At 46.0% G+C, this 20,285-nt stretch overlaps 1 protein-coding gene across 4 annotated transcripts in view; it reads right to left on the bottom strand.

The window, feature by feature from the left end:
• Positions 1-2,855: 2,855 nt before the first annotated feature.
• The window catches only part of DHRS7B (dehydrogenase/reductase 7B), a 44,385-nt gene continuing 26,955 nt past the window's right edge, over positions 2,856-20,285 (bottom strand). For 3 of the 4 annotated variants that reach the window (XM_045569408.1, XM_045569409.1, XM_045569407.1), the window contains exons 2-7: positions 19,131-19,309; positions 13,681-13,787; positions 9,663-9,879; positions 9,049-9,141; positions 5,129-5,281; positions 2,856-3,373 (exon numbers count right to left, since the gene is read on the bottom strand). In XM_045569408.1, the coding sequence (XP_045425364.1) occupies positions 3,168-3,373; positions 5,129-5,281; positions 9,049-9,141; positions 9,663-9,879; positions 13,681-13,787; positions 19,131-19,309 (955 nt within the window). In that variant the 3' untranslated portion in view covers positions 2,856-3,167. The other variant, XM_045569410.1, reaches the window with a different exon arrangement.

Raw genomic sequence — 20,285 nt, 5'->3', positions numbered from 1 at the left:
TATGATGACGCCACGGCACTCTACTCAGGGTTGACAGAGCAAGACTCTCCAAAAAAAAAAAAGTGTCTTTGAACTCTATTACATATCTGAAGGCAGAACCAATTAAAGATGGTGCTTTTCAGGCCTCCCTAGCAGAATTCAAGGATGAAAGAGGAGTCAAAACAACAACAACAAAAACACCGCCTCTGAGGACAGAAAAGAGAAACTGGAACAGTAGCAACAGCATTAGCAAATTTTTCATATTCAAACATTGGTTTGAAAAAGTGAAAGGTTGCTTAAGGCTTGAGCTCTTTGGGATGGAGGCTCTTTGGGCTGGTAGTGTGGATGGGTCTTGCCCACCGGAAGGTGCTTCATCTGTTGCCCGAGTTATGACAACTCTAAAGGCTCAATAAGCCAGTGCTTTCCAAACCAGCGCTCTCTCCAGGAAGGGATGACTCCCGGGACATCCAAGATGATTTCAGGACACCAGCTGCAGGCCCTTTTAGTTCCCAGCTCTGAGGCCAGGTGCAGTGTCTGGGTTAGTGTGTCGTGAACACCTCTCTAGGATTTGCCAACCTCAAGAACTCTGCCTTTGGCAAACAGCTTTATCTAGCTAGATTTTAATGATTGTTCAGTTTGCATTATGTTATTATCTATTTATATGGTGGAATATAAAGCTTCTGAAGTTTTAGAAAGTGAGTTTTTTTAAAATATTAGGTAAATAAACACCCAATGATATTGGGATATGGCTAGCACATCAATCTCCAGCTGTTAACCATTTCATTTAAGGGAGAGGAAATAAACTTCAGAAATGAAGTTGACCTGCTCATAAGCCTCAACCATGTGTTTCTAATAAATCAGAGAGGTGGAAGCAGGTGTTCTTTCTGGCTACAATCCAACTGGTTACAGCTAACGGGTATGCAGGTTAAGTAAGCCTTTAGTGCCACTCCATGCTTTATGCCCCACACCACAGCTGTGAGTCAGGACTTGGTGGCTCCTACTCCCTAATCATAATAACTCCAAAACCAACACCCCCAGTGACATATTTGTGTTCCTGTCTCCTGATGGTGGAGTATGCTGTTATTAAACTTGCCTTCCTCTGAGGGCAGTCTACACATCAACCTCCTCCAGGTGCTGACCATTTTAGTGAGTGGACAGGACAGGACAGCACCTGGCCACAGGCACCCTGAAAGCCAACAATGTCCAAGGAGAGATCTTGTTTCCATGCAGAGGGAGAGCGTCCTCTATTGCTGCCATTACTGAAAACCAGCTGTGCGCTTGGCACTTTCATAACTTTAGACTCGGGCTGAGCAAGAACAGCTACAGCCGCTGCTGTCTTGGTCCCAGCTCTTGCCTGCCTCTCCTGTCTCCAATGTGAACACTAAGAAGACCCTTCTCTTCCATGTCAGGAGGGAGATAAATGATTTACATGGAAAATGAAGAACCAACCATCATGTCTGTATCCACATTTCACCGAAAGGCTTCTGGAACATCCAGTAAGCGTTGCAAGCCAGGGCAGGTCACCAGATCTAATCACTCACTCACTGTCCTACTCCCAGGAAACTTGCAACCCTAACAATAGGCTGTCGGTACCATTTCATCATCTGTCAGGGGGAGCTGTTTAAAATACAAGCTGAACAGGGCCAGAGTGAGGACATAGTACAAGATGTCAGTATGATATGCCAGGAGATTTTATTCCAATTTGGGGAAGACTACAGTGGACCCACAATTTCAATTTTTAGTTTCACTAATAGGAAAATTTTCTTCCTAAACTTTAGAAATGAAACTGATCTTCTCAGCCTCAATCACGTATTTTTAATAAACCTGAAAGGTGGAAGCAGCATTCTTTCTGGCTGTAATCCAACTGGTTACAGCTAACAAATGGCTACTTCCACCAGGAGCCCAGGTGCTGCTGTAGAATTGCTTCTACCCGGCCAGTTCCTGACTGATTCATTTTCTAGAGAATACATGGGGCCACGCAGGGTCTCCTCTCCCTTTTGGCTGCTTTTTAGGAAACTCCTCTTCTGCGGAGAGACATGCTTGGCATCCTTTAGGGCTGTGGCAAGAGTCAAGGAAAACTAGGGAATTCCTATCAGGTGCTGAAGCCAGCATCACTTGGGACATGCCAAATGACCCATCACATACTGGCCCATTTTTTATTTTTATTTAAAAAAAAATTTTTTTTAAGGCTGGTCAAGTGAAGCAGTCGGAGTGGAGAAGGAACACAGGAATCTGTAACTGATTGTGATCAATTAGTTGTAAACACCACTGCACTTGGACCAACCACTTATGTTGAGCAAGATAGCGCAGGACCCCAGGAATGGATATAACTACAGATTTCCTAAAACTGCAGCCTTTTTCCTTGAAGAAGGTAGTCTCTGGAGCTGGTCTCTCTGCTAAAAGAATTAGGTAAGTGGTCTTGGATAAGTCAAATATGACAACAGCTGGGTCAGATGATATAACATCTTCTGATCCAAGATTGAAACAATTTCTAGGAGTTGGTGGGGCTGGAATTCAAAGGATGCGTAGTTCTAGGCCTTGAGGATATGATTCTTACTGTTCAAGTCATTTATTTCATATTTTTGGAGTTAAAACCCAGATTGCCTATTTGTTTCTTTTTTTTTTTTTTTGAGACAGAGTCTCGCTCTGTTGCCCAGCTAGAGTGAGTGCCGTGGCGTCAGCCTAGCTCACAGCAACCTCAAACTCCTGGGCTTAAGCGATCCTCCTTTCTCAGCCTCCCGAGTAGCTGGGACTACAGGCATGCGCCACCATGCCTGGCTAACTTTTTTCTATATATATTTTTAGTAGTCCAAATAATTTTTATTTCTATTTTTAGTAGAGACAGGGTCTCGCTCAGGCTGGTCTTGAACTCCTGACCTCAAGCAATCCACCCGCCTTGGCCTCCCAGAGGGCTGGGATTACAGGCGTGCGCCACCGCGCCCGGCCCCAAGATTCCCTGTTTGTTTCTTAAGCATTACCCCTCAGCCCTGGAAAGCAGCTTGTTGCCTTTTTGCCTCCCCTCTGCCAGCAAGGACCTAGCCAGGGACCTGCACTAGGACCATTTCTTGAATCTTTCCCACTTGTGAGACAAATCTCCACTGAATCTCGACAAATGCAGTTGTGCCCCGTAGAGGTGTTGCTTCTCTGCCCCGGCGCTGGCTGGTCGGACCTTTGGCTCTGACGTAGCATTAGGAGTTCTTGGCTTTCCGCTCTTTTCTGGCCCTCGAGGCCATGAGGCTGAAGAAGAGCCCAGGAGCCAGAGTTCGAAGATAAATGGCCAAGGAAGGCAGTAGGTCAGCCAGGATCACATCCTTCTTCTTCTTCCCCACGGCAGCAAGAACATCCTGTGCCACCTCCACAGGGCTTCGTCCCTGAGCTGTGGTCTTGTCCATAACTAAAACAAATAAAGCAAATGAAACACATGAACTTGGAAACAGAAGTCCCTTTCTCTTGAGGACCTGAGCTGATGTGAGCCATCAGTCACTTGTTGCCCTTCCCACCTCGAAGCACCTCCTGCTGTCTGTCAGAAAGCAAGTTGTATGCCACGATCCCTGACAGTTTTGTACTCCAAGGAAATGGGGATCCATTTTGCGGTTTGCTGCGGTCAGTGGGGGTAAGGAGATGTGGGCGGGATGTGGGCACAAGGCAGGCTGGGAACCCCAGTCAGCGCATGGAACCAAAGCAGCATTCTCCCCACTGGTCTCTGACGAGGGCAGAGGCCCAGGGGGGTCCTCAAAGAGTGAGTCACTCACACCGCATCTGAAGAGCAGCTTCCTGACCTTGGGAATTAGCCAATGACCAAGGGATGTTGTACCATCTAATTTGTCTCAGGTAGCTTGGCTCCAGGGCTGCTAGTCAAGGGGGGGGCAGCGAAGACTGTGACCTGCAAATGCACTGCAAGGTCACTGAGGCAGGAGCAGACAGAGAGACGTCCCAGCACCCAATGTCATGTAGGAACTGGATGAGGAACAGGAAGAAATCCTTGGTTTGTTTTAGGTGTTAGAAGGGACAGTTGGGAGAGATTAGGAGGTGTTAGGTTAACAGCAACTGATGTTCCTTCTCTAGTAATCTAGATAATTTTGCCAGCAAAGTAGGACCAGTTGGCAGGTACAGAAGAGGGGCCACTAGCTCACAGCATTTGAAACCATTCTTAAGTTGTCCAGTCAGCCTGAGCTCCCTCACTAGTATCTGTTCTAACTGTGTTTTTAACAACACTGAATAGGAAGTTTCTGATTGTTACTTATTTTTAAATGCTACAGGGAGAATTTTTAAAACAGTATCTCATAGGTATAAATAGGCATGAAGCTGGAGGAGGCCCCAAGCCTCTGTCCGGTTTCTGTTGTGGGGAGGACAAGACTTGCTGCGTGAGAGAGCAGCTGCCACCAGGACACGGGCAGGGCAGTCTTGGTTTAGGCCTGGCTGGTGTGGGTGCAGGCCCAGGAGGCCCGGGCAGATGCTGCAGCACAGACCCCAAGAGCTCACATTCAGGGGGACAGGACACAACAGGATAGTACTTGAGGTGTGGGCAGGCCCTGTTCCCAGTATGGGAAAACAGAGCCGGCTCCTAGGGCACCAGCACTCTCGGGTCAGCTGGTCTCTGCCGGGCCTGGGCCTGCATGCTGGGCCAGCCACTCGGCCGAGCACTGACTGCAGGTTAGCTCCCTGCTGGCTCTGCCTGACACACGATGGAGGTTTCGAGCCTGCCACACCTGGCCCCATCTAAAAACTGAGACATCAGTCATTTCTCAAGCCCACTGTGTGGAGACCATTATGGTCAAGCCCCTATACTTGCCATGAGATTAATTCACTTAACCCTGATCCTGATAATACTCCTTGGGCCTTGGGATCTGGGAGTGGGTTACCTGGAAGTCTGGTGGCATTTCAGCTTGGGGACTTCCTTTCTGCCCCTCAGAGTCCCACCCACAGGCGTCCTGTTCTGAATGCTGTGACTTTCAGGCTAAGAGTGGTTTATGGTGGGGTAAATGAAGATTATTCAATAGTCCATATCTGTAACACCCATGTCAAGGTTTTTTATTTTAAAAATTATAACCAAATTAAAATGATGAAAGAATCATTGAGGTTAGAGCAGTATGTCTCACTGTGGCCGACCAACAGATTTTCATAGGAGAAAAGAGAAACTGGGCCTCACCTCCATACCTGGACCCATCAGCAGTGACGGCATTCAGAGAGAGGTTGGTGTGGATGTAGCCAGGGCTGATGACAGTCACCTCGATTTCATACTGTTCCATCTCTGCACGCAAACAGTCAAAGAATGCCTGGGTTGCGTGCTTGGAGGCGGCATCTGCACACGTGGACGGAGAAGCAGGCGAGTGAGCGCACTGGGGTGGGCCCTGCACCCACCTATCCAGTCCCATCCACTAGCTTGTTTTATAAAACCTGGTTTTATAATTTAAGATTACAGCATTATAGCAATATTCACTTCCTGATTTTGAGAAGGGCACTGTGTCGTGGTGCTTAGGAAATACACCGACGTGGTTAGGAGTAAATGAGCATCATGTCTCCAGCTTCCTTTCAAATAGTTCAGGAAAAAAATTATAAATGATATACATATATAGTTTATATACATGTACATATGTTAATATGTAAATTGTAAACTATATACATAAATACGCACACGCAGAACATGATAAAGCAAATAAGGTGAAATGTTAATTGCTGGGGAATCCGCACGAAGGGTACATGGGTGTTGTTTGTGCTGTTCCTGCAACTTTTCTTTAAGTCTGAAACTATTCCAAGTTAAAAGTTAAAAAGACCAAGTTAAAAAGTCTTAATGCCTACTGGGTAAAATATTTAAATAGTACAGGACATAAAGTAAAAAGTGAAAGTCCTCCTGTCTTCAATTCCATTCCTAGAGGTAATCAATGCTAACAGTTTCTTGGGATTTATGTTTTATATATCCTACATACATACAGGTGATTTTACACGAGTAAAATTTTTTTTTACAGAAATGACCTCATACTGTTCTTGTTATTCCTGCCAGTAGCTTTCTTCACCTGGTAGCAGAGGGGACACCTCCATGCTGGCCCTGCAGACCTGCCAGGTGGCTCTGGCTGCCCAGTCCTCCCTGGGGTCACCAGGTGACAGAACTGGCCCTACCAGTGGATCTTCATGGGTTGTTTTCAGTTTTGGCCACTGCAAAGCATGCTACCAGTAAGCATCCTTGCCTGAGAGTGTGAGTGAATAAAATCCATGCCTGGCTTCTTAAGCATTTCATTGGACCAACTTCCAGGTGGTACCTTTTCATCTAGAAGAGCTATAGAGCTTGCTCCACCTGTGAGAAACGGAGCAGAAACGGAACCATGTCTGCTCTTCAGCAAGGGCAGCACAACCCAGTGACAGGTGCTCTGAAGGGGAACACGGTGACCCTACAGTGACATTCTTAGGAAACACATCAGCATCTCCACAGAAAATCAGTTTCCTCCAATTCAGAGTTCTAAATGTTTTAGCTTTAGGAAACAAGGGGCATCTGTCACCCAAGAAAAAAGGCAAGGAAATGTTGCAAGCAAGTCTCAGTGTCTGAGCTTGCTGCAGTGCCTTGCTGGGCCTGCTCCTTTGGTTTGGGGCAGAGTTGCTGGGGTCTGGATGAGCGGGCTATGGGTGAGTGCAGAGAACTGCTTCTATCAGCCGTGATTCCAGGGGTATAGCCCAGGCCTAAGGAGTGGGAAGAGCGGGTCATCCTGGGGGTCCCCAGAATAGAAAGCTATACCCTGACAGCTGAGTCTCCCTAGAGCTCTCAGGCTGTGGGTTCTCAGCCAGGCTGTGCTGACGTAACTCATCACTGTTGTCGATATCAGTTGGCCCCACTTATGCAAGGCACAGTGCTAAACACACTGCCCCCCTCATTTGCTGGATGAGAAGACCTATTCATCTGCGTTAACCAACTTGCCCACAGGGCACTGCCACATTTAGTCTGGTCATTATAAAACTGACCCAGACCAAGCATGTACACCTTCCTTAAGTCAGCAGGCCAATCAGAGAACAAAAATCAGAGAACTTAAAGTAAAATTTGGAAATAATTTAGTGCAAAGAACTCTGTGTATCCTTTACCCTGATTTACCTATTATTAACATTTTAACTCATTTGCTTTATTATTTGTGATTCTACATATAATATTTTTCCCAAAATTATTTGAGCAGCCTTAGATGTCTGTCCTATCAAAAGGTGAAATAAAATATTAACAAACAGAAAAAAACAACCATAGAAACCAATATGGATACAGCACTTTACAACTTACAAAGGACATCTCTAGTTGTCTCATTTCATCATTAAACCAGCCCTCTGAAGCTGGTTTAATGCTTTCATTAATAAGTAAGGAAACAGGATGAGAAACGGTAAGTAACACGTCCAAGAACATACAACTAGAACCAATAGGCAGGGCTGGGATTCAGATCTTGGGAGAAAGAGCAAGTTTCTGTTAAACTTTCAATTCAGGTAGTTGGCTACACCGTATCATCAAACCGGACATTTGTTACTGCCCTTCGGAGTGCTGAAACAGCTTAGCTTTTGCCCTTGCACTGACAAGGCTGTGGCTGGGTGTGACTGGGTCTGGCCTTTGGAGGTGGGTGAGAGTAGATGAGGCTGTTACACTCAGTATTTCCTTTTAGGGGGTGAAGCAAAGAAAGGAGTTACTAGAACAGTTTATGAAATTACCTTTGAAACCTTTTTTGTTTTTTTTTTTTTTTTGAGATGGGGATCTCATTCTGTTATCCAGGCTGGAGTTCAATGATGTCATCATAATTTAGTGCAGCCTCAAACTCCTGGGTTCAAGGGATCCTCCCACCTCAGGCTCCCAAGTAGCTGGGACTACAGGTGCACCGCACCATGCCTGGCTAAATTTTTTTTTTTTTGGTAGAGATGCGGTCTCACTATGTTACCTGTGCTGGTCTTGAACTCCTGAGCTCAAAGGATCCTCCTACCTTGGCTTCCCAAAGTGCTGGGATTACAGGTGTGAGCGACCACACCTGGCCTTAAAACTTTTTAAAATAGAACAAACCACCACCTAGATTCTGTGTGCTTGCTGGTATAACATGACGGCAGACAGATGAATGTAATGACATCTTAAATTGTGGCATAGCCTTTCTCATATATGGAGGTGAGAGTGTTAATTGAATTTAGCAGTTTATACCACATTTATTGAACGGCTTACTATATATCCACTCAAAAGGCTGAGGGAAATCCATATATGCTGATGCAGAAAGATATATTTTCAGATGGAATAAGCAAGCCACAAAGCAGTATGCATAATGTGATCTTATTTTTGTATATGTTTGATTATATTTAGAAAAAAATTGGAGGCATATGCCCCTAAGTGAAGGAATGGTTTTATCTGTGGGATGATGCTAATAATGAATAACAGTAAGAGTGGCTGGCACATGCGCAGTGCTTAGTGCCTGGGGCAGCTCCAAGCCCCACACTCACAGCAGCCCCTTGGGCTAAGACTAAGACTGTTCATTTGCTCACAAGGGTGGGACACAGAGAGGTGGGGACACTTGCCCAAGGTCACACAGGGGGTAAGGAGTGGAGCTGGGATTTGAACCCAGGCACTGGCTCTTGAGAACACAGTTTGAAGTTTCTTCACAGTCTCCATAGTGTATTTGTACAATGTCTGAATTCTGGATAGTAAATGTGTTATTTTTGATTGATTGATTGATTGGCTGACAGGGTCTTGCTCCATTGCCCAGGCTGGAGTGCAATGGCCTGATCATAGCTCACAGCAATCTCAAACTCCTAGGCTTAAGTGATCCTCCTGCCTCAGCCTCCCAAGGAGGTGGGACTACAGGCATGCACTACCTCGCACAGCTAATGTTTTTTTTTTTAATTTAAAAGACACGGTCTCACTCTGTTGCCCGGGCTAGAGTGCAGGTGGCATCATCACAGCTCAATGCAACTTCAAACTCCTGGGCTCAAGCGATCATCCCACCTCAGCCTCCCAAAGCACTGAGATTACAGGTGTGAGCCCCATGCGTGCGGGGCTTAAATGTGTTATTTTTATAATCAGGTAAAAACAATAAAGAAAACCACTTTGGGGAAGGGAGAAGGAATACTCACAGGCAGATCGGAAAGGAACGCTGATTTTGCCCTGGACGCTGCTGATGGCGACGACGTGGCCTTGCCGCCTCCTGATCATGGAGGGCAGGAGCGCTGCGGAGGCGGAGACACAGACAAACACCTTTCTTCTGTTTCCTGCACCCGACGCTGACAGCAGATGACCTCGCTTACAATATTTAGTCCGAGTGAAGGAGAATGGTGAAATCCCCTGGGGAGCAGCCTCGTTGGAGCTCTCGGCCTCCTGGGCCCAGGGGCCAGCAGGCAAGAGGAGGGGAAGGGACCCGGGAGGGAGGCCACAGCCCAGTGCCCTTTCCCTACGGGAGCCTCCCTCTCCCCTGGAGTGAAATCCAGGGTGATGCATAAAACTATCCCCACTATGTAGGGTTTACAGACACCAGGGAAAGGAAATGCAGGCAGTGCCATCCATTGAGGCTGTCACTGAGAAAGAACATCTTGATTTGAAGCTATAAAGCAGATAAAAAAGCACCCAAACTGTAACAACACCTACTCCAAAGTAAAACACAGGATGGAAACAGAACATTTAGCTGAAAAGGAACTGAGGGAAGTAAAAACAATGCTAAGTGCTCTTTTTTCTTTGAATCCAATACTGTTACCTTTCGTTAGAGCAACTGGGCCAAAGTAGTTTGTCTCCATGACCCTCTTGTCCACATCCAGTGTGGTGTCCATGATGGCACCACGGTAGCTGATCCCAGCATTGTTGACAAGTATGTCCACGTGGCCAAAGCACTGCAGGATCTCAGCTGCTGCTGCAACTATGGCCCCAGGGTCTGCGAGGTCGAAGGTCACTGTGTAAGGCTTATGTGTCTGCACCTGGTCAAATACAATGGCCACCAAACACACCTTGTGAGTGACAGGCCATGTGAGCTATGTGTCCCACAGATCCCTTAGGCTAAAATCAATAATGTACCTTTATACTTTAAGGAACTACAAAAAGAATAGCAAACTGAACCCAAAGCCAGCAGAGTCAGGAAATAAAGTTAGAACAGAGATAAACAAAGCAGATAATAGAAAAACAATAGAGAAAAGCAATGAAACCAAAAGTTGGTTCTTTGAAAAGATCAACAAAATTGAGAAACCATTAGCTAGACTAACAAGGAAAAAAGAGAAAAGACAAATAACTAAAATTAGAAAGTGGGGACATTAATACCAAACTTACAGAGATATAAATGATTATTAAGAGAATACTATGAACAATTATATGCCAACATGTTCGATAATCAAGAAGAAATGGGCAAATCCCTTGAAACACACAAATTACCTAAACTGACTCAAGAAATAGGACTCAGGAGACCCAGAACTGGTAAAGAGATTGAATCAGTAATCAAAAACCTCCCAATAAAGAAAAGTCCTAGACTACATGGTTTCCTATTGAATTCTACAAAACAAAGAAGAATTAACATCAATCCTTCTCATGCTTTTTATAAAAAAATTGAAGAGAGAAAACACTTCTTTATTCATTCTATGAAGCCAACATTACTTTGATACCAAAGCCAGATAAAGATATCACAAGAAAATTATAGACTAATATCCCTTATGAATATAGATATAAAAATATTCAACAAAATACCAGCAAATTGGATTCACCACATATTAAAAGGATTATTCACCATGAACAAGTGAGATTTATCCCAGGAATGCAAGGGCGGTTCAACATAAGAAAATCAATCATTATAATACATCACATTAATAGAAGGGAAAAAACCACATGATCATCTCAGTTGACACAGTAGAGATTTGACAAAATCCAACACCCTTTTCATGATTAAAAAAACACTCAATAAACTAGGAATAGGAAATTCTTCAACATGGCAAAGGTTGTTTATGAAAAACCCACATAACATAATGGTGAAAGACTGAAAGCTTTCCCTCTAAGATCAGGAATAAGACAAGGGTGCCTCCTTTCACTACAACTACTCAACTTTGTACTAGAAGTTCTAACCAGAACAATTAGACAAGAAAAAGAAATAAAAGTCACCCAATAAATTGGAAAGGAAAAAGTAAAACTGTTTGCAGATGACATAATTCTATATATAGAAAATCCTGCTGAATCCACAGAAAGCTATTAAGAGTTAATTAACTGAGTAAAGATGCAGGGTACTAGATCAACACACAAAAATCAGCTGTGTTTCTATACACGAGCAATGAATAATCTAATCTGAAAAGGAAATTAGGAAAGCAATTCTATTTACAAAAGCAGTTAAAAGAATTAAATACTGCTACGGTTTGAATGTATCCGCCAAAACTCATGTGCTGGAAACTTAATCCCCAATGCAATAGAGTTGAGAAATGGGAACTTCATGACTGGATTAATGCCCTTACTGTGGGAGTGGCTTCCTTATAAAATGATGAGTTCAGCCCCTTCCCTCTCTCTTGCTGGCCTGTGTGATGACTTCTGTCACGCTATGACACAGCAAGAAGGCCTTCACCAGGTATAGGCACCTTCATCTTGGACTTCCCAGCCTCCAGACTGTGAGAAATAGATTTCTTTAAAAATTACCCAGTCTGTGGTAACAGCACAAAACAGACCAAGACAAACAGACTTAGGAATAAATCTAACCAAGGAGGTGAAAGATTTGTACATTGAAGACTACAAAATGTTGCTGATAAAAATTAAAGAAGGGAGGCAGGGAGGTAAAAAAAAAAAAAGAGAGAGAGAGAAAAAGAAACTAAAGAAGATACAAATACAAGGAAATCCCATGTTCATGGATTGGAAGACCATATTGTCAGTTGACAGTACTACCCAAAGCGATCTATAGGTTCAATGCTATTCCCATAGCAAAATCCCAATGGCATTTTTTGCAAAAATAGAAAAAAAAATCTTAAAATTCATATGGCATTGCAGTGGGCCCTGAATAGCCAAAACAATCCTGAAAAAGAACATCAAGGACTCATACTTCCTGACTTTGAAACTTACTACAAACCCCAAGTAATTAAAACAGTATATAGTTGGTACTGATATAAGACAGACTTAGAGACCAACTGAATAAAGAGCCCAGAAATAAACCCTTCAAATATACAACCAATGGATTTGTGCTCATTCAATGAGGAAAGAACAGTCTTCAACAAATGGTGCTGGGAAAACTAGATAACTGAAGTTGGGATCTTATCTAATACCATATATAAAAATTATATTAAATAGATTAATGATCTAAATGTAAGGGTTGAAAGTATAAAACTCATAGAAGAAAATGCTGGAGAAAAATCTTCATGACACTGGATTTGGCAAGAACCTCATGGATATGACACCAAAAGCACAGGCAAACAAAAGAAAAAACAGATAAATTTAAGACTTTTAAGAGTGTCAAAGGGTACTATCAAGAAAATGAAAAGACGATCTACTGAATGGGAGAAAATATTTGCAAATCATATATCTGATAAGGGATTAATATCCAGAATACATAAAGAACTCCTAAACTCAACAACAAAAAACAACCTGATTAAAAAATGGGCAAAGGACTTGAATAGATATTTCTCCAAAGATCTATAAATGGCCAAGAAGCACATGAAAAGATGTTCAACATCATTTGTAAACAGATACAAATCAAAACCACAATGAAATATCACTTCACACCTCCTAAGATGGGTATAATTTGAAAAAAACAAACAAAAAATAGCAAGTGTTGGTGATGATGTGGAGAAACTGGAACACTCCACTGCTGGTGGGGATGTAAAATGGTACAGTTGCTGTGGGAAACACTTTGGCAGTTCCTGAAAAGGTTAAACATAGAACTAGCAGTCACCTAGCAATTCCACTCCTAGGCGTACATCCAAGAGCACTGAAGCAGGGATGCAAACGCATGCTTGTGCATCAGTGTTCCCAGCAGCCAAAACGTGGAAACAACCCTTTGTCCACTGACTGATGAATGAATAAATAAAACGTAGTATTATACATACAATGAAATATTATTCAACCTTAAAAAGGAAGGAAATTCTGATTCATGCTACAACATAAATGAGTCTTGAAGACATTAAGCTAAATGAAATGAGCCAGACACAGAAGGGCAAGTATTGTATGATTCCCCTTACATGAGGTACCTAGAGTAGGCAAATTCATAAGGACAGAAAGTGGAAGAGAGGTTTCCAGGGACTGAGAAGAAGGGGAAAGGGAGTTATTGTTTAATGAGCACAGAATTTTTGTTGGGGATGTTGAAAAAGTTTTGGGTACAAAAGTTTGGGTACAGTGGTAATAGTTGCACACATTGTTGATGCATTTGACATCACTAAATTGTACACTTACAAATGGTTAAAATGGTAAATATTATGTATCTTTTATGACACTTAAAAATTTAAAAGACATTGCCAAACCTCACTCCCACCCAATGAGTAGAGCTTAGCCAGGTAAGAGGAAGAGGGAGTGCAATCTCCACAGAGGGAACTTCCTAAACTCACAGCGCCAGGAAGGGGTGGTGTCAGGATGTAAACCACAGGACAGTTCTCCTTCCTCAGGCAGGGGCCCAGTTTGCTGTGGAGACCTGCTGCCTTCCCATGGACAATGTGCCACATGGCCGTTCTGCAACCAGGAGGCCAGGAGTCGGCCACTATCTCCTCAGGTGCCTACCTGAAAAGACAGACTGCACCCTTGTCCCACGGAAAACATGCCCCTGGGTTTACCTTGGTGGCAGAAGTGGTGAGTTCTCTGGTAAGCTCTTCTAGGGCCTCCCCATTCCGGCCACAGAGCACCAGCTTAGCACCCGCAGCATAGAAGACTTTTGCGCATTCTAGGGGAAGAGAAAAGAACCTTGAGAGCGGAGGAGATCCGATGCCGTTCTTCCTCAATGTAGTTCTGTTCAAATTCACCCAGTGTTGCCTGTTTGCTTCTTCATACGCTTGACATAAATGTGTTGCCCCTGCTATAGACCAGCATGGAGCTAGGAGGTAGGGCCCAACGTAGAGCTCATGTTCAGTGGTGCTACAGACATCCATGGGACCGAGAGAGAGGCAGGGAGAGTGGACAGATTTATTAAGTACTATGCTCGAACTTTCCATAATGCTCCGATAGCCACCCTGGGAGCACCACCCCCATTTTTACAGCTGAGGAAGCTCAGCAAAGTCCTTCAGGCAGGAAGTCTATCCTAACTGGCTAGGACAGGCAGGGCCAGCTATTCTGATACTGTGGTCTCCCAATGCTGTGTTCTAGCACTACCCAGGCTGTTTCCCAAGTCATTCAAATGCAATCAACACAGGTCTACTGGGAGTACTTACATGGGTCTGTAGAAAAACAGAGGGCATAGGGTGGGGTGGCCCTCCCCAGGAATCCTGAAGTCTGACAAGCTGTTTCCCAGAGAGTGTTCGAGGCAGAGGGAGCAGAGGGAGCTAAAAGCCTGACGACCCCGGACAGATGAAGCTGGGGCAGAAAGTAAAAGGCCAAATAGCCTCACTGGGCTTGGGGAGGGGTTCAGGCAGCAGGAAGACACAACTGGATTTACTGAGCGCAGGCACGACCCGTGTGCGCCTACAGCAGCAGAGGATTATAGCGCACTCCTGCTGGGTGGCAGGGAGAGGCACTGGAGGAGCTCAGGCTCCACTGACCCTGCTCCAGTATTCCACGTGACAACTGAGGACTTCAACTGTGACCACAGCAGGGAGAGAGTCCAGAGTGAGTTGAGTACCTCTATTACTCTATTCTTTTAGTGACAAGAAACAGAAACTCAACTCACACCAGGGCAAAGCAAAAAGAGAATTTATTAGAGGGATTCTGGGGAAGCTCAAGAATGAGGAGCAGGAGATGAATGGCCAAGACTTGGGAGGGACTGCAGTGCTGACTGCCGGGGCGCTCTCTGTGTCCTCGCCTTGGCCTGAGATGGGAACTGTAGGCAGCTCTGGGCTCACATCCACACAGCCCCCCTGCCGCACAGGGGAGGAGTCTTTGTCTTGTCTCCTCCTCTTCTGGTGTCACAATGCCAGGGAAGGCGTGATCAGCCTTGGTTGAGGCAGCATCATTAGGACTAGTGCCCACAAGAATCACACGTAAATCCCCTGTGGCTAAGGGGGTGGGGCAGAGAAAATACCACCTGCAGCAAGAGGGGGATAATCTATTCGGGGAGAGGGGGCAGGGAATGGAGTGGGAGGGGGGCAGGAGGTGACATCTCTTACTTCTTGCTTACCCTCCCCCTCACATGCCCTCCCTAAATGTCCAGTGCCCTAAAAATGTACAGCTTATGCCAAGCAGTACAACCCAGGGGTCAAGAGAATGGACTGGACCTAGACTTCTGTGTTCAACTCCGACTTCCGACACTTACTGGTTCTGTGATTTCTGTAAGTTAGAACCTCTTTGTTTCTCTTTCCATTTTAAGATGCAGATAGTGCCCAATTCAGGGGTGACTGTGGGGTTTGAATGAGTTACAGCAGGTAATCACTTACTATAGTGCTTGGCAGATTAAAAGCACTACAGAAGTGTTCATTGTTTTTGTATTTCTGAGCTGCCTTGTTCTAAAAACTGACTCATGCTGAGAACTGAAATTTGTGGGTTTAAACAGACTCTGCCTGTCCTCACGTGAGACCTAGTCTCCCTCAAACACCCATGAGCAGATCTGCACAGGACACCTCGGCCCTTGGCTGGCCACGACACAACCAGTGAGCCACCCACATGGTCCTAGACCAAATCTCAGAGGCCTAAGTGGTCGAGCAGCATCCTAGTCCCCTGGTTCACAGAAAGGACAGGTCTGCCCTTGCAAGGCAGTTCCACCTCTGGGAGACACTCGGAGAGTGCTGCAGGTAAAAACAGCGCAGCAGTGCATCAAAGGATCACGGCTGTCACCTCCTCAGCTGGGAGGGAAGAAGGTCAGAGAGTTCAGGCAGTGTGTCTTGGTATGAACAGCCCTTCCCTCAGAGAGGTGTCCAACTTCCTTAAAGCTAGAATGGTTTGAAACAGGAGAGGAGAAGAAATTCCAGCATCTTGCTATCTGCCTCATAAAGCAAAGTGGAGGGTTTGTCTTTTGGGAAAACAAAATTGTTTTTGCCTCTGAAAAAACCTCCTACATGATTGGCTGGGGGAAAAAAAGGGAAAAAGAAAAAGCAATTCCAGCATGCTTCAGCACACTGGGTTCCGAGATGCCAAAGAGAGACGGTTCTTTCACGTCTGGCTGTCTCAGCATGCAAAGCCCTCTTTACACTCTACGGCTCCTCAGGCTCCTCATTTAGCTCCTCATACAGCTTTCACTTGCCACCCCAGGCACCTCTCTGCACATCTTCCCACAGAGTTTTCTGGAAGGAAGTGCTCAGTAAACTAAATCAACACATTTTCAGGTGTGCACCATCTTCTCTGAAGGAGATTTGGTTGGTTTGTTCACTGGTTTACCTGACAAAGGGCAAACCCCCACAGAGAGCTGTGGCCTCTGTTTCGGTCCTTGCTGGGCGGTGTGGGCTGGCCCCCTGAGCCTGCCCCCGCCTAGGGGGCCCCCTGAGTGCCACAGCAAAGGGCTCCCAGAAATGGGGGTGCACCCCAAGCCCGAGGCCAGCATTTCTGAGGCTAGAACCGCTCGCCCAGTATACTAAAATCATTCCCACTGATTGGGAACCTTGGGCCCTGTTGGCTTCCTTACCCCATTTTGTCCTGTCCTGACCGTCACATAGGACATTTTGTGAGGTGCCACCAAAGGGTGTGGACACAGAACCAAAGGTGGGAGTCATGCTGGTATATAAATGGCTTCTGGAAAATGAGTGCCTAAATTCTGCTAGGAAGCAAAGCTAAAAAGGGAGGAAATTAAAGCTTGTGTAGGGAGTGACAGAAATGAAAACAATAGATTGGAAGGATTTCATTTTCATTTCTTGAAAAAGCTGACAAAGGGAGGCAGGAGGCTCAAGGGAAAAAGGAAAGCAGTTCCAAGGTACCATTTCTCTAGGGCTGCAGGCTATTCTCCAGTGTTGAGGCATGCCTGGGCTGCAAATCAAGGTGGCTACACACGACCACGTGGCTCAGGCTGGCTAAAGTAGGCATCCAGAACATTCTGTTCCTTTAGTCAGTGGTCCTACTGTTCTACAAAGGACAAGCTCATGTAGCTTAGGAGACAAGATAGGAGAAATACAGACTCCTCACATAACCCCAAACCTTCAAGGGTGGCTAGCACAACAGGCAGAGCCACTGGGGACAGCAGGGCTCGTCCTCCTCCCAGGGAGCAGCAGCAGTGGGTGTTTGTCCTTGAGATGGCCAGTTAGGGATCTGTTCCTGCTGCTTCCCTAAGATGTTAAAGGGGGCAAAGTATAAGCAGCGCGACTGAGATGCAGGGAAGGCCTGACATCGCATGTTATTTCTACTGTTTGGGTATCTCAGTGCCATTTTCTATTCCCTTCACAGTTTGGTCCTGGGAGAGGAGATACGGAATGATGAAGAGGACAGTGTCCTTCTCAAACACTCATGTATTGGGGCACCTGCAACTCATGGTTCTACCTCAGCCAGCTCTCAAATATCTTCAAGGACTTTTTAAAAAATGCTTCTCCCTGAGATCAAGAGAAACGGCTGTTGACTACCCTATATATAGTAGCTGAGTAAGGTCAGAGGACTGACCGATGGCAAAGGGCCTGCAGGCAGCTGTCCTTTCAAAGGTCTGAATATCTAGTGACAGCTCACTTCTGGAGACCTCCCCTCACATCCACAGTGGCACACAAATGAATCCACACTCCTTAAAGCCTTCTCAGGCTCCCCCTGCCAGCTGCAAACCAGTTACTCTACAGACAAGGCCCCATCTGCTCATTGTATTCATGGAACACCCAACCGCTCATAACTCCCTGGACGGCCATGCTGCTCCCAGCCCTAGGCCCTACCTGGAATGCTTTCCCTAATGCCCATCCTTCCTTTTACCTGGCCATCTCCCCACAAGGTGAGGCTTTATGACAGTGAGTTCTGGAGTCAAAGAGGCTTGGGTTTGGATCTTGGCTTTGTACTTTCTAGCTGGAAGTCCTAGGGCAAGTCATACTTTCTCTGAATCTTAACTGAGAATTCAGAGAGATAATGCATGTAAAAATGCTTAGCACAAGCCAGCACTTGTACATGTGCCTTCCCCCCACCAGGCCTGGTTGGGAACACCCATTACTGAAACGGCAATGTGCTAAGTCCTTGCCTTTTTTCTTTGAACGTGGACTATGAACTCCTTGAGGGAAAGGACCCCCTCTTTCATCTGTCTGTCTTGGCACTCGGCCGAGAGCCTCGCACTTAGCAGATGTTCTGGCAGCTCTGACTATGTTATCACGAACCAATAGATGCAGCAGTGGGTGGGCTTACCACAATCCAGGGAGCTCCTTAGCTTTCTTCCATGGACTTGAGCTTGAACATGGATGGCATATGGAGCGGGTGTGTGTGCGTAGACACTGAGGTAGGAGGGCAAGAGGCTCACGCAACGTGACTGCATTTATCCTTCATCTAGGCTGCCAGAGTCAGTGTATGTGTGTGCACGGAAAACAACGGAGCCCTGCAACCATCTGTATGGGCTTCCAGGAATAGAACAAGGGGGGTTGGGTTGTGACCTCCTCCAGGCCCAGCACACAATCCCTGAGACTCAGAAGTTCAAGGTGTTCGGTGAATTGGAATGGACCTAGACTGGAGAACCTGGTTAAGGGACAGCTGAGGCATCACTTTTCCTGTGTGTGACCCTGCCAAGGACAGGGAGGCACAGAGTAGGCGAGCACCAAAGCCGTGAACTGGGGGTGCTGGCTGAATCCAGGAAAGGGCATGTTTCATTTGGCCCTCACAGAGGTAAGAATATTTTTCAAATTAGTTGTCCACATTTGAAAATTGAGAGATTTCACATAAAAATTCCTACTTCCACAAGCAGCTGGAGCTGAGTGAGGCTGCCCTTTGGCAGGGCATGCACCCTCCCACTGGCCAGCCTTCTCCGCCTGCTTTCTGCCCCTCGACCTGAACCTGACAGTCAGGGCCACTTCTCATTGTACTTCAGCTCCCGCTTTTTCCTCTTGGACCAAGGACAGTGACATCCAGCCCACTTCTCTTGTTTGCATTTCCTGCTTTCACTTTGGGCACTTGTGCTGGTGGTCCCTGTGCAGCTGAACCGCACCTCATCCCTGGCTGACGTCCCCCAGCCCCTGACAGCACTGCCCCCAGGACCCACCTTTTCCCAGTCCTGAGGTGGCACCTGTAATCACCACCACGGCCTTCCGCAGGTAGGCCTTCATGCGTATCCACTGCAGCAGCCGGAACAGGCCGAAGATGCCCAGGCATCCAAACAGCAGGGGCAGGATGGCCGTAGAGGTGATAAAGTCCATGACCCTGACCTTCAGCAGACTCTTCCTGGAAGAACCAAAATCAAATACGCTAGTGACAAAGTAGAACACCAGGGACTTGCCAAGGCTCTTCCCCTAGTCTGATAAAAATCTCAGAGCTCTCTTCTGCAGACTTCTGCTCTGAACTTCAGCACCTTTCCAGGCCCTGCACTCTATGCTGACTGTCCAGCACCGTGGAACTTGTTTTCTTCTCTCTCTCTCTACTGACGTGGGCCGACAGCAAAGCCATAGGCCTCATGATGCACCACAGAGAACAAGCTGAGACTGTCATTCAGCTTAGACTTGGTTACCCAGTGAGTGTTACTGGAAGAGGTGGCATATTGGTACTCACCTGGTTCCACTTCGGAAACCTGTTGTGGCGTTACCTCTAGTAATGCCCATTATTATTTTCAATCCCTGAATATTTGTGAAACTAGAAAGTTTTTTTTAAAAGAAAAGGAAAAAGGAAATCATACCAATCCTTGTACTCTTCAGAGCAGACACTTGGGGAATGGATGTTTCTGGGTGGGGCAGCCCCGAGATGGCACCTGTGGTGGCCACAGGTGGACTTCTGACCACAGGCCTCACAGACACCCAAGGGAATTCAGTGCCCTTATTTCTTATAACTGCCCTTATTTCCCCTGAACCTCCCCTGTTCCTCAGTACTCACTTATGTCCCTGTGCCCAAAGCAAGAGCTAAGAGGGGAGACTCAGAGTTAAAGGAAGGTCGGGGATGAGCTGGAGGGGAGCAACACCATGTGCTGTCACTTTGAAAGAAATGCCCTATAAGGCCACTTGATGAGCGGGCCAGAGTCTATTAGACAAAAGGTCCCCCACAGTCTACCTTCAGGACTGTGGTTTCATAAGCATAGTAACCGTTTTCATGAAGGAAGAGGCTGGAAACCAAGAATAGCGTCCTAGCAAACCAGCCTGAAGCTTTAAATTATTTGTCAGCTTGGGAGTAACCATGTAAAACCCTCATCTACCTCTAAATGTTCCATCTC

Source organism: Lemur catta, chromosome 15 (genome assembly GCF_020740605.2).
Source record: "Lemur catta isolate mLemCat1 chromosome 15, mLemCat1.pri, whole genome shotgun sequence".
NCBI classification, from domain to species: Eukaryota; Metazoa; Chordata; class Mammalia; order Primates; family Lemuridae; genus Lemur; species Lemur catta.
The sequence above is the reverse complement of the archived record's forward strand: the minus strand, read 5'-3'. Positions and strand labels throughout refer to the sequence as shown.